We start from the raw sequence: 17851 nt of genomic DNA on the forward strand, positions 1-17851 counted from the left end.
GAAAGAGAGACAAAGGTAGACCGAGAGTGCAGTTGAGAAAAAGAGCAAGATCTGTCTGTCTGTCACAAAAACATTCTCTATAACCAATCAAAAATTTCCAATTCCTTTTCCTATTTCCTATGTTCCATAGGACAGGATAGAATTTAAAGGAAAAATGACAATTGATTCGATATGGTAGAAATAGACAGAATGACTAGATAATAGATAACCAAAAAAATACAGGTATGCATAATAAGTCAAAACTAAAATAAAAATTCTATGTGAGTCTTTATTTTGCTTACTTTATTTATTTAAAAAAAAAAATGAAAAATAAATAAATAAATATATATTAAAAAATTATATATATATTATATATATATATATATATATATATATATATATATATATATATATATATATATGTGTGTATATGTATCTATATTTATACATATATATATATATATATATATATATTTTTTTTTTTTTTTTTTTTTTTTTTTTTTCTGGACAGCCACCATGAACACAGGTCATCATGCTTGCCAGGACAAGGATAGTATGGCATCCAAGTGTCAAGAAATGAATTTCACTTATGTAGATTCCGGTGACCCTAATCCATGTAGTCATTTTTTTGTTCTCGTTCACCGGGTTTCACACCATTTATCTGCTCTCCATCATCGGTAGCCTTTCTATGCCTCACTGGCACAGGGAATTAGAAAGACTCAGGACCCGAAGCACAGATGGTTTCTAAGGAAACACCTTTTTTTTTTTTTTTTTTCTCCAAAGCAGCAATTTATGTTATTGCGAGTAAAATAAATAGACCAAGACAGCCCATAACATGGTCAATTCTTCCTGTGTTATCTTGATTTTTTTCTTCCTACTGTCTACAGAACTTTAAGAAAGATCTAAAAGGAAAACAGCCAATATTGTAAAACTATGGGTTTTGTTTTTGTGGGAAAGAAAGAAAGAAAGAAAGAAAGAAAGAAAGAAAGAAAGAAAGAAAGAAAGAAAGAAAGAAAGAAAGAAAGAAAGAAAGAAAGAAAAAAAAAAAATAGGAATAAATATCTACCTCATTGCAATAGACTACATCTGTCCCTTTTTTTTCTTGGCTGCAGTTGCTCATTTGCAGGCATGGATCAGTAGCTGTTCTTTTTTTGTTTGTTTATTAGAAAAGACCTTAAAAATTGATTTTGTCTTTCCTAATATGACTATAAATTATCACTGGCTTAATTAACACCGCCCAAGCAATAGGGAGCTCAAAAAGTCACTAAAGTAGGTAGTATTAGTTGTAGAAAATGCAGTAGGCCTTGGAATATAGTTTGACCCCAAAAAAAAAACATTGTCATATATAATGTGGGAAAGCATGAAAAGGAAACAATTAGCTGAGCCATCATTACAAATCCTGACCAGTATGCAGAAGGGGTGGACAACTGCTGGAATCTAAGGCAGACTTTCCTATAAAATTTACAAAATGAGCATCAATACAAAACTCTTCACTACCTAGACGCAGCAGCAAGTTTGTGGAAGTTTGTGTCCCTTGGAATAAATATCTACAGTGTCCAATCATATAGCACTGTCCAGCGTGCCATGAATCTTTCTACTTAGAGATGGATATTTAAAAAGCAGGATCTAAAGCCATTGTATTCCCACTGTTAGTTACTCTGCAATGGCTGTATAAAGTAAAAGGATTCTCTACATTGTTTAGCTATAGCTACAACACTGAGATCTTGCTTTACACATGACTGATTTACTTTTCAGTTGAAGATATCATCAAAGTGTGCACTGCTCAGTGCATGATGTACAGCCAATTGATAGGCCGGAGCGCAGCTTGCTGGACAATACTGGGTGGAAGAGTGTCTGAAACCATTTTTTTTTGTTTTTTTTTATAGGAAAATATATTAACTTTCTAACTGCACAAATGCAAAAGTGGTAGATCAAGCTGGCTATCAGCACACAGGAAATACTTGATGCCCTGTAACCATTTTAAGGGCAAGGTGACCATATCCCTCTACAGCTAACTGTAGCCCTACAGCTGAGAAAAATAATGCATATATCACCTCAATAAAAGAGCCGAAGAGCTTGCATAGTAATAGAGATTTAGGGATAGTGTGAGCTAGGAGGTGGTATTTCTTGCTATCCATCCAACAGAGCCAATACAGGAAATTGCAAGTAAGATTAATCTAGGGACTGCTTTCATTAAACGTAATTCATTCGACTTTTGCAATAAATTGAGTGACATCCGTAAAGCACTGGCTTTTTATCCTTGATGGAGTGCCTTGCCGGGCCTTGGGAATTTTTTTTTTTCCTCTCTTCCTCCCCTCCTCTCCATTGTCACATTCCTTAAAGCAGAGTCGTCAACATGTCAATCTGCTGCTTAAAATGGCTAAAGCCCCTTATTTACCAAGTACTCAGGAAAGTGGTTTAGAAGGCTGACTTACAAGCAGAGCTGGTTGGGGGCTAAACTAGCTGATAAATCAAATCCACAACTTTGCTAAGGGAAGACAGAGCATAAGAGAGAGGCGAAAAAGAAAATACAGTTGTGTGATAACACAAGCAGCCACCCAGTCCACAATCCGATTACAGATAGAGGGAGAAGAATGTCTATTGGCTTCACATTTTTTCTGGACACTGTTAACTACAGTAGTCACAATCACAAGCACCCTTTTAACGCAGATCACAATCTGTACTATTTATTGTTTACATTCTTACCAGAATTTATTTCTAAACTTACAGGGATTGGTTCATATGAATTCAATAGCCAAAACAATATATAACTGAAAAATGTGTTATCTAGTGCGTGAATACCTAAGGTAACTAGTAAATCATTTTTAATTATGCATGTTACTATAATGAGCATTATAAGTGGATTCAACCTAAGAAATAGAGACATTTATAGACAGGCTAGGTATATACGTAACCTGTGTCTGGGCTAATAGCTTGTGTTTTTCATAGATCGATAGATAGATTATATATATATATATATATATATATATATATATATATATATAGATACCTGATATATAAACATGTTCAAGTACATATAGACAAATAGGCTAAAAATATATGGCCCTGTTTTCATAAATCTCGTCATATCCCTTTCCAGAGCCTGGATATCCAGCCTCTACAATGACTGCATACACTCCAAACTTCTATATCTGCAACATGTACTGCTTACTCCATTAATATTATTATTATTATTATTATGATGATTCAGGATTTATATAGTGGCAACAGTTTGTGCAGTGCTTTACAACATAAAGGGGACAGTAGAATTACAATAAAGTTCAATACAGAAGTAATAGGAGAGCTCTGATATTTATAACTATATATGCTGTATATATAATATGTATACATACATATTATTTTTTTCTGATTGATAGATGTAATGATAGATACACCTAATATATAAATATGATAAAATACAGTTATAGAAAGTATTTGAGCCTGATATTTTTAAATAAAATATATATATATATATTTTTCAATAGATGCTATGATAGACACACCTAATATATAAATATGATAAAATACCAAATATATAAAATACTAATATATATATATATATATATATATATATATATATATATATATATATATATATATATATATATATATATATATATATATATATATATATTTATTTATTTATTTATATTTTTTTTATTTATTTATATATATATATATTTATTTATTTTTTAAATTTCTGATAGATGTTATGATAGACACACCTAATATATAAATATGATAAAATACAGGTATGGACACTTAGTCTAAAAGACTTTGAGCCTTTTTTCAATAATCCTTTTCATGTCTGTTCTCAGTAGTACTGCAATGCTCTACCTTTCCCACAAAACACTATGCTGAACCTATTCCCTTTGCTAATCCAAATAATAGGCAGGTAGTAATGAGTTAACTACAGGCTTCCTTTACCACCTAACAAAGGTCATTTATTCTTCCATGGATTTTTCACTTGTTCACAAAATTCTACCCTGAGCAAAAGAAAATGAGACACTTACTGTACCTAAAATGTGATTTACCTCCGAGCTAAAGACTAAATATGGTTCCTTTATTGTCGCTGTGACCTTTACTGGAATGAATTAAAAAGAAAAAAAAAATCTTAAATGTGGTCCATAGAAGGAAACCCACACTCCCTATAATTTGCAGCCACTGATTATTACATCCATGTATTAATCTCCAGCTCGGTGCAAAGTTCACCGACAGATTTTCCAGAGCTGCAGCCGATGTCCTGACCACACAGCCGACACTCAATTATTACCTACATGGTGAAATACTAAATAAAAATAAAATAAAAAAAATACAGAATATCTGCACATCGTGATATTTGATGGTAACAAAAAAAGTTATTTAATTGCCACTAAAAATAAAAAGAAACCTTTACAACCTGTCACCCGACAAACATTGAACCTCTTGCTTAACAATGCAGCCGACTTTGAGATGTAATAACTATCGTGCTTCTATTGCCTGTCTAATCAACATTTCCATACACATAGATTTGCTGGAGTCTGTTTGTGTTAGGAGATGGTGTAAATAGTCTGAAATGTCATCTATCCCTCAAAAGATTCGCACAAATGACCTGCACGCTAGCGTTAGTATAGCACTTATCTATCCTGCTTTTATAGTTTTTTTTTGCTAAATCAATGCGCACTATTTATTGGGTGTTTTAGAAAAGTATATACACATATATAAAGTAAAAAAAAAAAAAAAGAGAGAGAGCAATGCAATTCTAATAGACGCATTTTGCTAAATGCAATCCCTTGTGTAGCACCCAATAATGCAGGTGGATGTCTGTGTGTGTCCTAAGGTGAAATAAATGATAGTTGTAAAACCAACTGATAGAACTAGAGGCCTCTAATTATATTGGCCCTGATTACTGTCTATGACAGTGGCAGGGTGCAGTTGGTATATTACACCCGGCAATGCAATAATATCGCCTGCTCTGTCTCTGGGCCATGGCCGGCAAAAGTATTGTTTAGCCAGTGAAAAGCTTCATTTATCCAGAGGGCTGAGCTGAGGTCAATACAATATTTATCCACAGCAAACAACGCTAGAGACTTTCGAGCTGTCTTTCATACGATACAATGTGGCTTTAGACCTTGGACTCAAGGAGGAAACGTGCAAAACCTAGTTCAGCTCATCCAGGCAGCTCACTGATGTTCAGCACCTTGACCAGCTCAACCTAGTTAAGCACCTTGGATAGATCACCCCCAGGTCAGCACCTTGGATAGCTCACCATAAGCACAGCACCTTGGATAGCTCACCCTAAGCTCAGCACCTTGGGTAGCTCACCCCCAGGTCAGCACCTTGGATAGCTCACCCTTCAGGTCAGCACCTTGGATAGCTCACCCTAAGCACAGCACCTTGGGTAGCTCACCCCCAGGTCAGCACCTTGGATAGCTCACCCTTCAGATCAGCACCTTGGATAGCTCACCCTTCAGATCAGCACCTTGGATAGCTCACCCCCAGGTCAGCACTTCGGATAGCTAATAGTAGTTCAGCATCAGCACACCTTGGGCAGCTCACACCCATCTCAGCACCTTGGATAGCTAACAGTAGTTCAGCACCTTGGACAGCTCAACCTTGGCTAGCATCTTGGACAACTCAACCTTGGTTAGCACCTTGGACAGCTAATAGTAGTTCAGCACCTTGGATAGTCTCAAACCCAAGTCAGCACCTTCCATGCTCCTTGGTCAATTGAAATTAGTTCAGCACCCTAAATTGCTGAAACCCCAATTCAGCACTTAAATGAGTATCTTGGATAGCTCACACCCAGATCAGCACCCTGGATAGCTTATACCTAGTTGAGCATCTCGGATTGCTAATACCCAGATCAGCACCTTGGATAGCTCACACCCAGATCAGCACCTTGGATAGCTCACACCCAGATCAGCACCTTGGATAGCTCAAACCCAGATCAGCATCTTCGGATAGCCCACATCTAATTCTGCACCTCGGACAGCTCAGTGCCCCATATCCCTGTCCTGGCCAACTCCACTTCACACTATAGAATATACAGCTGCTGCACCGACTAACCTTTTACTAAAACTGGCCATACATTATACAATTTTCTTGTTCAATTAGCTTTAAATGTGCCTTCAACTATGTGCAAGGGCCTGCTTGACTGTATACAAAGTCTTTAGGTTTGACCTTATGACATATAGTTTTGGTAATTTTTAAAAGAAAATGTTATAATGTATGACCAGCTTTAGTATATGCAAGGCCATAATCTTATAGGCCATAAACAAATAATTTATAGTATATTTGCATTGTGGCCTGTATAATCTATATGAACTATGGTGCCACAATTACAGCCAAGCCGGACAAATTGAAAACGGGTGTACATGGATGTGGTTAGGCTTTTTTATGTTTGTGTGTGACAATTATTAGGAAGGATATTTTAGAATTGAGATCAGCCTCTTATTAAATTGTTAATATATACTGTGTCTATATATATATATATATATATATATATATATATATATATATATATATATATATATATATATATATATATATATATATATATATATATATATATATATATATATAGATAGATATAGATATATATCTATATAGATATAGAGATAGATAGATATATATATAGATAGATAGATAGATAGATAGATAGATAGGTAGATAGATAGATAGATAGATAGATAGATAGATAGATAGATAGATAGATAGATAGATAGATAGATAGATAGATAGCGAGAATGAGAGAGATAAAAGAGTGGAGAAAAGCAGAAAACTTCAACAAAAGGATTTTAGTTACTATTATATATCTTATAATTTGTAGTGAAGGACTAGTGTGAGTATAAATGAAAATTTAGGGTAAACTAGAAGGAAACTCTATTGTCGGTGGCATTGCATGGGCTTAGGTGACTACCTGGGAGGGGACAGGTAAGGCCATGGGGGGTTTATCACTGTTGCAAAGTTTACTGTCATTTTTTTTTCTCTTTCTTCTTCTTCTTCGTCTGCTTCTTCTTCTTGAACTCAGTTTTTTATGACTCAGAAAATGCCGCAATGACTCCAGCAGAATTGGAAAATTGTCTCCTATCCCACAATTGCCAACCCCCTGTGAAAATGCATTCAGGTAATGAAGTCTGTAACTAAACGGTAATTGAATCAGCATAATTTGCACACTGAATGGTTTTCAAATGCTCCCAGTTTACAATTAAAGCAGAATTAATGCGGCTTGGTGTTGCAAGCTGCATTAGGATAAATCCAAGGCGGTTGTTATAATGAGTGGAGGGGAAAAAACAGTTTAAGTGCCAACAAACACATTTAAAATTTAACGTAGCATATTGATTTCTATTTTGTTTGCCCATGTCGTTAGAAATAGCTATATAAGACTGGGAACCTCCCTTGAATGCTTGCACCACAGTCCTATTAAAAAAAAAAAAAAGTTTTTTTAAGTATTTTTCTCATCCTGCTTGTGAAAGGTCCGGATTTCCTATCAATTCATGGCTTTGGCTTCTAAAGTGTCGTTCATGAATCTTAATCAAAAAAGAAAAAGTAGGGGGGAGGGGGGGTGGGGGGTCAAACAGCTGTGTCTGAAGCTTCAGTGTTCACCTGCCAAGCCAGAATGCCAAGTCAGTGTGACGCGGCGCGCCCTCTGCTGGTACAATGAAGGTAAGGTCCCTGAGCGCAAGTGAGGACAGGCTACTGGGTGCTGCTTCAGATGCAAAGGCTAATTTCTCCATTCCCAGTTCATTTCCAGTACAGTGCTGGTGGCAGTAACAGTACAGCGTCTGCTGGTTGTCAATCACATAGACAAGGGTGTCTGTGATAAGAGGCTCTGTGTTATTACAATCATACAAGCTTAGTTACAAGTGCATATACTCCCCCACTCCTCCCCATTGCCGTCGATGTGGTCTCATGCATTCAGTAACCCCTTCATTGCCCCCCAAAAAATGCATTCAGTAACCCCTTATTCCCCCCCCCCCCCCCCCCAAAATGAATTTTTAGGGCACTAAACATTACAGTTTAGAAAACTGGACTGCTTTTGCATCTTTTAGCAAAAGTTTGAGGCTTGAGCCGCTCTCAAGGTGGACCTTATGCAACAAAATCATCTTCAAACAAGACTTATTGGTTTATGGGATCGATAGGTAGGATGGGATCTATGAGTCTATAGGGATTACAGGCATTTTTAGTAAATGCATTTTATAACTTTAAAGCTAGTTTTAATTCAGATTGAGCTACGGCAACGTTAATATTTTAAGATTTTCTTGAATATCCACTGCTGCATTTTCAATGCTCTTTAGGAAGGATAGATGTCTATGGTTCTCCAGGCACTAAGGAACTACACGTCTACCGAGTGACCCTGCTTGCTGGGTCTTGTAGTCCCCCATCCTCCGAAATCTTTAGCGCTATACATCTGACCCAGCAGGTTGGGTATCACAATGAGGTTCCTCTGATATAATTTGCTGTAGATCAAAGACTAGATAGAATGCTGGGACTTACAGTTCATTCCATGGTGGAGAGTCGCACACAACACCTTCTACACCATAAAGCAAACCTTTTTTTTTTCTAAACTTGCTGAGACTTACAGTCCTCCAAGCGCTGGAGAGCCAGGAATACCACATTCGGAGTTACAGTAACATAGATGAGTCCAATAACCTGCACTGAGGCTTGTAAATCTCTATACAATACATATCAAGCTCCCTGCATCATATACCAGACCTAGCTATCTGGATTTGCTGGTGTTTTTAGTTCCCCAAGACTCAGAGAACTGCGGGGTGCCAGACTAATGACTAGCCGGCTATGCTTGATTTAGCTAATTGTTCCACAACCATTGGGGCTACATGATAAACTCCTAGCTTGGTCAGCATACCAAAAGCAGCTGGAACTTGTTGTTCCCCCAACCACTGAGGACGCAAGATCAACTAGTCTGTTCTGTAGTTCTGTAGACGAAATCTAGCTGTGATGTTTAGTTCCCCAATCACTGGGGCATCAAGTTCAACCCTGGTCTAGATGGTAGTACCTTACACCAAAACCAACTAGGACTTTTAGTTGCCAAGCTACATAGGAGCCCAGCTCATCCCTGGTCTGTATTTCTGTATACCAAACCAAGCTGGTATATTTAGATACCCTACCACTGGGGAGACCAGATCATTCCTTGTCTGGTCTGATCTCCATTTCTTTATACCAAACCCAGCTGGGACTTTTAGTTCCCCTACCAACAGGGAGGCCAGATCATGCCCGTTCTGGTCTGATCTGCATTTCTGTATACCAAACCCAGCTGTGGCTTTTAATTCTCCTACCACTGGGGAAGGGGAGTGGGAGCAGATCATCACTGGTATGATCTGTAGTTTCCTATACCAAACTCAGCTAGTATCGTTCCCCTACTACTGGGAATACCAGATCATCCCTGGTCTGGTCTTGGGTGGTCTGGACTGTAGTTCTGTATTGACTTTAGTTACCCAACCGCTGGGAAGCCGAGGTCATCCCTGGTTTTGTCTGGTCTGAATACCAAACTTAGCTGGGACTTTGAGTTCCCCAACCACTAGGAAGTCTAGGTCATCCTTGCACAGAGCTGGCCTGTAGTTCTATATATCAAACCCGCCCAGGACTTTTAGTTTCCCAAATACTGATACACCTAGATCACACCAGGTCTGGTCTGTATAGCCAAACCCAGCTAGGACTTTTAGTTCCCCAATTACTGATAAACCTAGGTCACACCAGGTCTGGTCTGTATAGCCAAACCCAGCTAGGACTTTTAGTTCCCCAATTACTGATAAACCTAGGTCACCCCAGGTCTGGTCTCTATAGCACACGTAGCAAGGGCTTTGAGTTCCTCAGCCATTGCAAAGTCTGAGGTCTGGTCTGTAGTGTACAGCAAACCCAGCTGGGACTTTTAGTTCCCCAACTACTAATAAACCTAGATCTCCCAAGTCCAATCTGTATAGCAAACCCAGCTGGGGCTTTTAGTTCCCAAACTCCTAATAAACCTATAGCACCCCAGGTCTGGTCAATATAGCAAACCCAGCTGGCACTTTTAGTTCCCCAACTACTCATAAACCTAGATCACCCCAGGTCTAGTAAACCCAGCTGGGGCTTTTAGTTCACAAACTCCTAATAAACCTATAGCACCTCAGGTTTGGTCAATATAGCAAAACCATCTGGGACTTTTAGTTCCCCAAACCACTGATAACCCCAAATCACCTCGGGTCTGGTCTGTATAGCAAACCCATCTGGGACTTTGAGTTCCACAACCATTTGAGAAGACCAGATCATTCCTAGCCTAGTCTCTAGTTGTGTACACAAATCCTAGCTGGGACCTGTAGTTCCACTGGATATATTAGCCTTTCATATAGTCTAGCCCTTACTCAGATGACCCCTTGAGCTCCAGGCCCCCCACCCCATCCCCCCTCCCCCCCTTAATGAATTAAAGAACTGGTCCTGGGCGTTATCCGAGTTGAGCAACATCTGTGAAAGTCAAATGCATGTGTTTTCCTAAGACCAGAAGGGAAGGTAGGCAACGGGCAGGTATGGCACTCACCAGCTGCAGGGTGGACTGGAGCAGTAGCGCTGACACACAGTATAGAGCATGCATCCTCCTGGATGGGACTTCCTCCCCGATTCTCCTGCCTTGGGTGTCTAATATTCCTCCAGGAACATAAATCCACCAGCTGACATCCACTTCACAAAACCTTCACAGCTCTGGGCAGCCTGGATAAGAAGGACATTGTACAACCCATGATCACACAGGCAAGGTTAGACTGCTGTAGACAACAGGAGAGGGGCTGCAAGAGTGCACAAGGGGGGCTCTGGATACAAGAGACCAGCAAACAGAGCACGATCTGCTGAAATGAAGTTAATCCAGCAAAAGAAAAAAAAAAAAAAAAGAAGAAGAAGAAGCGATGAGATCGCACAGGGGTTGGAATTTGCTGCAGAAATCACTTGTGATCAGTGCAAGTGTGAGTGTTGTTTTTTTTTTTTTTTTTTTGAGGTGGGGGGGGGGGTGGCAGTCAGATTGCAATAGGTTGCTGAATGGGGAATAGGCAGACCCTTGCTTTCTGGGACTCAGCTCTTTACTGATTGCCTGAGCTGATGCATTCTGCTATAGCTTGCAGGGGGAGACCAGTCACATCCAGGGCTGCAACATTAGGGGGTGCCAGACAAGCATCAAAGAGGGCAGGTTAAGGGGTGCTTGGCTATTATTTAGGAGAACAGGGAAAGTTAGCTCTGTAAAACTGGCAGAGGGTCCCAAGCAATGAAAAAAAAAAAACAGCAGAAACCACCAACCCCTTATACCCACCCCTTTGCCATGCATGCAGTTTTATCCACAACACATAGCATGTTATAGTCACTTGCCTGTGTGAGCATCTGTAGTGCAGAGGTCCTCAGCGTGTGCACTGTGCACCTGCACCACCTAGCAGCACATAGGCTGTGTGGATGTGTGCTGGTCCCAATGGTGTGTTTTGTTGCTGGATTTCGACCACTGAGCAGCTTTTGCCTTGAGGGATGTATCAGATAATCCGTTTGCTGGTGGCACACTATATGGAAAGCACATCTCCATTTGCCCCCCACAAAGGATCTGGGGGGCCCCTTTTATGTTACTACTTTTGGCTCCAATCCATCCTTACTGTCCATAAAAAAGTGCCTTGCATTAGAGACAGATTTTTGAAGCAGAGGCAGTGGAAAGGTCATAGCAAGAACCACAGAGATCACATGAAATAGTGTTACTTTGCATATGAGTTTAGGTCACTGTTTAAAAAAAAAAAAAATGTTTTTTCTTTTTGCTGCAATACCTAACCCTGCCACTAGGGGCTTTCTTTCTGTATATTTCAGGGGGTGACGTGCTTATGACAAACAACTATGAGGCCAATTTCCTTTATGAAGGTAGGTACATAGGACTGTAATTTTCCCGAGGAAGGCTGGAAATGGGATTTGTCGGATTTCTCAATGCTGCTTCATGCAATGAAGAGCAGTGGAGGAGCTGGTGCCAACTCTGCAGTGTTAATGGATGATTACTTCACTGAGAGGGCAATGAAGAGCCTGCAACTCTACAGTTCAAATCAACTCAGTGGATAGCTGGCTGCCTATCCCACCATAACCTGCTGCCAAATGGCTGTGTGTACCAATCATCAACGACCTTGCCTACAAGAACAGACTATAGTCTGCAGGGGGTGTTAATCTTTGTGTTGTCCCCTCTACTGCAACATGACCTTTCTTTCTTTCCTTTTTTCTTTCCCTTTTTGTGGCTTTCTTCCCTTTCTTACCTTTATTTTTTATTTTCTTCCCTCCAACTTCTCTCTCCTTTCCTTGCTTCCCTCCAATCTCCTCCTTCCTTCCTTTTTTCTCTGTTCTTTCATTCTTCTTACTTTCCTTTCATTTCCTTTCTTTTCTCTGTTCTTTCGTTCTTCTTCATTTCCTTTCCTTTCCTTTTTCTTCTTTGCTTACCTCTAGTGATGGACGAACTTCCGACGGGACGTTTCGCGAACGCGAAACGCGAACGGACACAAACGTTCGCGAAAACGACCGTTCGCCGCGGGCTCCATTGACTTCAATGGGAGGCGAATTTCGCAAACCTTTAGGTCGAATTTGCGGCCACGGGGTAATTATTAGGGGGTAGCACGTAGTCCCACCACCTGGACAATAGCATAATACATGTATGAGGTGAATTTGGGATCGATAACTACAAGCATTTTTTTTTTATTTGGGAAATTGTTCTGACAATTCAGGACTATGGAGCTAATGAAGGCAATGGAGGAGAGGGAAGGTCAGGGACCAGGGTAGGCAAACAAGAGGGTGCAGGAGATACAGAGCACTGACAGCAGCACCGTAATACAGAGCACTGACATCAGCACCGTGACATACAGCGCTGACAGCAGCTCCGTGACATACAGCGCTGACAGCAGCTCCGTGACATACAGCGCTGACAGCAGCTCCGTGACATACAGCGCTGACAGCAGCTCCGTGACATACAGCGCTGACAGCAGCTCCGTGACATACAGCGCTGACAGCAGCACCGTGACATACAGCGCTGACAGCAGCTCCGTGACATACAGCGCTGACAGCAGCTCCGTGACATACAGCGCTGACAGCAGCTCCGTGACATACAGCACTGACAGCAGCTCCGTGACATACAGCGCTGACAGCAGCTCCGTGACATACAGCGCTGACAGCAGCACCGTGACATACAGCGCTGACAGCAGCTCCGTGACATACAGCGCTGACAGCAGCTCCGTGACATACAGCGCTGACAGCAGCTCCGTGACATACAGCGCTGACAGCAGCTCCGTGACATACAGCGCTGACAGCAGCTCCGTGACATACAGCGCTGACAGCAGCTCCGTGACATACAGCACTGACAGCAGCTCCGTGACATACAGCGCTGACAGCAGCTCCGTGACATACAGCGCTGACAGCAGCACCGTGACATACAGCGCTGACAGCAGCTCCGTGACATACAGCGCTGACAGCAGCTCCGTGACATACAGCGCTGACAGCAGCTCCGTGACATACAGCGCTGACAGCAGCTCCGTGACATACAGCGCTGACAGCAGCTCCGTGACATACAGCGCTGACAGCAGCTCCGTGACATACAGCGCTGACAGCAGCACCGTGACATACAGCGCTGACAGCAGCTCCGTGACATACAGCGCTGACAGCAGCTCCGTGACATACAGCGCTGACAGCAGCTCCGTGACATACAGCGCTGACAGCAGCACCGTAAGCAGCCCCAGGAGGAAGTCAGCACAGCACAGGGATGGTGTGATCCCCTCATAATAAGAACCCCCAGGAGGAAGTCAGCACAGCACAGGGATGGTGGGAGCCCCTCATAATAAGAACACCCAGGAGGAAGTCAGCACAGCACAGGGATGGTGGGAACCCCTCATAATAAGCAGCCCCAGTAGAAATATGACACCGCTCAACCTCTTCAAAGAGGAGGGTAGGGGCATATAGTACGGTGTGCTTTTTTGGGTCAGGGAAGTGAGCCAAATGAATTAAGAAGGTCTGTGTGCTTGATTCCAAAAATTGTTTATAGACATATACATGGTCTACTGATCACATGTGTTGAATTCCTCCGAGATCCATGCCTCATTCATTTTTAGAAATGTGAGGTAGTTAACACTGTCGTGAGCTAGGCGAGTACGCTTATCGGTCACAATCCCCCCTGCTGCGCTGAACGTCCTTTCGGACAGGACACTGGATGAGGGGCAAGCCAACAGTTCGATTGCAAATTGGGCAAGCTCTGGCCAGAGGTCAAGCCTGCCCACCCAGTAGTCTAGGGGTTCATCACTCCTCAGAGCGTCCACATCGGCCGTTAACCCAATGTAGTCGGACACCTGACGGTCTAGGCGTTCCCTGATGCTGGATCCGGATGACACCTGTCGATGGGTCGGCTGAAAGAATGACCTCATATCCGAAGTCACCAACACATCTTCAAACCGGCCTCTTCTTGCAGGCGCTGTTGGATTGGTACCCGCAAATCCTTCTCTGGGAGTGGGAATTGCTCCTCTGCCAGCGCACGCAAAAGCAGAATGCAGCATTTCTCGAAGCAAGGCCTGGAAGTGCTGCATTCTGACAGCCCTCTGCGACGGCGGTAACATTTCCGCCATTTTGTGTTTGTACCGGGGATCTAAGTACGTTGCCACCCAGTACTGGTCCTTGACCCTCATGCTTTTTATACGGGGGTCCCTATTAAAACACTGGAGCATGAAGGCCCCCATTTGCACTCAAGCGGAAGGTATGTGGTGGTGGTGGTGTTGTTGGTGGTAGTGTCTTTGGGGGTGCACATAGCAGAGAGTGAAGAAGAGGGTGCAGATCGAGAGGATGAGGAGGGTGCAGAAGAATAAGGCTGAGTGAGCCACTCAACCAAGTCTGGTGCGTCCTTTAAAGTAATTGAACGCACCTTCTGCAACTTCCCACTTTGGCTCAAGGCTGTTGCTCCTGCCCTACCCCTACCACCCCTGCGGAAGGGCCTGCCTCTTCCTCTGCCTGTCATTTTTTAAATCACCCTGTGACAAAACTCTTAGTCCCTATACCGCTGAAGGACTGCTGCAGTATAGGGCAGCGGTCAGCAGTAGTGCACGTCAACCCTATGTATTGTGGACCGATAGCGGTCCTTACAGAACAGCAGACTGTACTGCACTCAGGCCTATGTACCGTAGCACCCTATACCAAGTTACCAGTCCTTATAAAAACTTTTGTGGACCAAGCAGGTTGTGTGTTAGTGTTTAGCAGACTGTGCGTCAGTCCCTATACCGCTGAAGGACTGCTGCAGTATAGGGCAGCGGTCAGCAGTAGTGCACGGCAACCCTATGTATTGTGGACCGATAGCGGTCCTTACAGAACAGCAGACTGTAACGCACTCAGGCCTATGTACCGTAGCACCCTATACCAAGTTACCAGTCCTTATAAGAACTTTTGTGGACCAAGCAGGTTGTGTGTTAGTGATTAGCAGACTGTACGTCAGTCCCTATACCAATGAAGGACTGCTGCAGTATAGGGCAGCGGTCAGCAGTAGTGCACGGCAACCCTATGTATTGTGGACCGATAGCGGTCCTTACAGAACAGCAGACTGTACTGCACTCAGGCCTATGTACCGTAGCACCCTATACCAAGTTACCAGTCCTTATAAGAACTTTTGTGGACCAAGCAGGTTGTGTATTAGTGTTTAGCAGACTGTGCGTCAGTCCCTATACCGCTGAAGGACTGCTGCAGTATAGGGCAGCGGTCAGCAGTAGTGCACGGCAACCCTATGTATTGTGGACCGATAGCAGTCCTTACAGAACAGCAGACTGTACTGCACTCAGGCCTATGTACCGTAGCACCCTATACCAAGTTACCAGTCCTTATAAAAACTTTTGTGGACCAAGCAGGTTGTGTGTTAGTGTTTAGCAGACTGTGCGTCAGTCCCTATACCGCTGAAGGACTGCTGCAGTATAGGGCAGCGGTCAGCAGTAGTGCACGTCAACCCTATGTATTGTGGACCGATAGCGGTCCTTACAGAACAGCAGACTGTAACGCACTCAGGCCTATGTACCGTAGCACCCTATACCAAGTTACCAGTCCTTATAAGAACTTTTGTGGACCAAGCAGGTTGTGTATTAGTGTTTAGCAGACTGTGCGTCAGTCCCTATACCGCTGAAGGACTGCTGCAGTATAGGGCAGCGGTCAGCAGTAGTGCACGGCAACCCTATGTATTGTGGACCGATAGCGGTCCTTACAGAACAGCAGACTGTACCGCACCCAAGCCTATGTACCGTAGCACCCTAGACAGACCAAGTTACCAGTCCTGATAAAGAGCTTTGTGGAACAAGTGAGTTGTGAATGATTAGCAGACTGCAGCAGAAGGGCAGCAGTCAAGTATAATATTCTTTCTATATTTGGAAGAAAGAATATTATACGTGTACAAGCCTATTACCGTACCACTGATACCAGTCCTGAAAAGAACCTTTGTGGAACTAATAGTAACAGCAAGTCTTTAAAATTATCCTCACTGCCTGACACACTGCTTCCTGCCTGTCCCTATACAAATTGGCAAAAAAGAGTAGGCTGGAACGATTAGCTGGAATAGCTCTTTTGTGGACCTGATAGTAACAGCTAATGATGATGATGATGATGATGATGAAGAAAGACTAATCTGGCTGAGCTGTCCCTAAAATAGCAGCATACAGCGCTCTGTCCCTTTATCTAAACTGACAAAAGAAACTCAGGCTGCTGACCTAACACCTATACCAGTCCTGAAAAGAACTTTTGTGTACCAAATAGCTAGCGTTTTCTCTGTCCCTACTCCACACAGGATCCTTTCCCTACAGTGACAGAAGAAAGAATGTAAAATGGCCACCGGATCGGGTGTATTTATAGGTTAGGGGGAATGTCCAAGTGTCCATGAGCTGTCATGTCTCAATTGGTTGTCCTGTAACACATGATAAACGTGTCACGAAAGGTTAAAGTTCTTGTATACATTAAACACGTAAGTCCGCCGGGGCGAACGACGGAAAAAGGCGTTCGAACCCGCGGACGGCGAAAGTCGGAAATTCGCCGCGAAACGACCGCCGGGCGAAACGTTCGTCCATCACTACTTACCTCCTATCGCTCTCTCTATTCCTCCTTCCCTTCCCTTCCATCCTTTCTTTTTTCTTTGTTCTTGCATTCTTCCTCCTTTCCTTTATTTTCCTTCCTTCTATTCTACCCCTTCCTGCCCTCAAACTTCTCTTTTCCTTTCATTGCCTTCCTTCCTCCCCTTTATTTTCCTTCCTTTCATTCTGCCTTTCTCTCCCTTCCTTCCTTCCTTCCTTCCTTCCTTCCTTCCTTCCTTCCTTCCTTCCTTCCTTCCTTCCTTCTTTCCATTCTTCTTAATTTCCTTTATATTCCTTCCTTCCCTCCTACCTCTCTCCTCTTTCTTTTCTACAAGTTTCCCTTCCTTGCCTTCTTTCCTTACTTCATTTTATTTCCTCACCTTTATTTTTCCTTCCTTCCCTCCAACTTCTCTTTTCCTTTCATTGCCTTCCTTCTTTTTTTCCTTTCCTTTCCTTTATTTCCCTTCCTTTCATCCTGCCTTTCTCTCTCTTCCTTCCTTCCTTCCTTCCTTCCTTCCTTCCTTCCTTCCTTTTTTCTTTGTTCTTGCATTCTTCCTTCCTTCCTTCCTTTCTTTTTTTTTTCTTTGTTCTTGCTTTCTTCCTCCTTTCATTTATTCTCCTTCATTCTCTTTTACCCCTTCCTTCCCTCAAACTTCTCTTTTCCTTTCATTGCCTTCCTTCCTCCCCTTTATTTTCCTTCCTTTCATTCTGCCTTTCTCTCCCTTCCTTCCTTCCTTCCTTCCTTCCTTCCTTCCTTCCTTCCTTCCTTCCTTCCTTCCTTCCTTCCTTCCTTCCTTCTTTCCATTCTTCTTAATTTCCTTTAT

General features: G+C 42.4%; 1 protein-coding gene across 1 annotated transcript in view; it reads right to left on the bottom strand.

Moving 5' to 3' along the window:
* NXPH1 (neurexophilin 1) overlaps nucleotides 1-10920 on the bottom strand; it is a 449193-nt gene extending 438273 nt beyond the window's left edge. Inside the window, exon 1 of the mRNA XM_077490725.1 lies at nucleotides 10496-10920. Coding sequence (XP_077346851.1) covers nucleotides 10496-10549 — 54 coding nt within the window. The 5' untranslated portion in view covers nucleotides 10550-10920. The remainder of the gene's footprint in view (nucleotides 1-10495) is intronic.
* Nucleotides 10921-17851: the final 6931 nt, after the last annotated feature.

The sequence above is a fragment of the Lithobates pipiens genome, unplaced genomic scaffold, assembly GCF_037356315.1.
Source record: "Lithobates pipiens isolate NorthernLeopardFrog02 unplaced genomic scaffold, aLitPip1_a1.2 Scaffold_19, whole genome shotgun sequence".
NCBI lineage: Eukaryota > Metazoa > Chordata > Amphibia > Anura > Ranidae > Lithobates > Lithobates pipiens.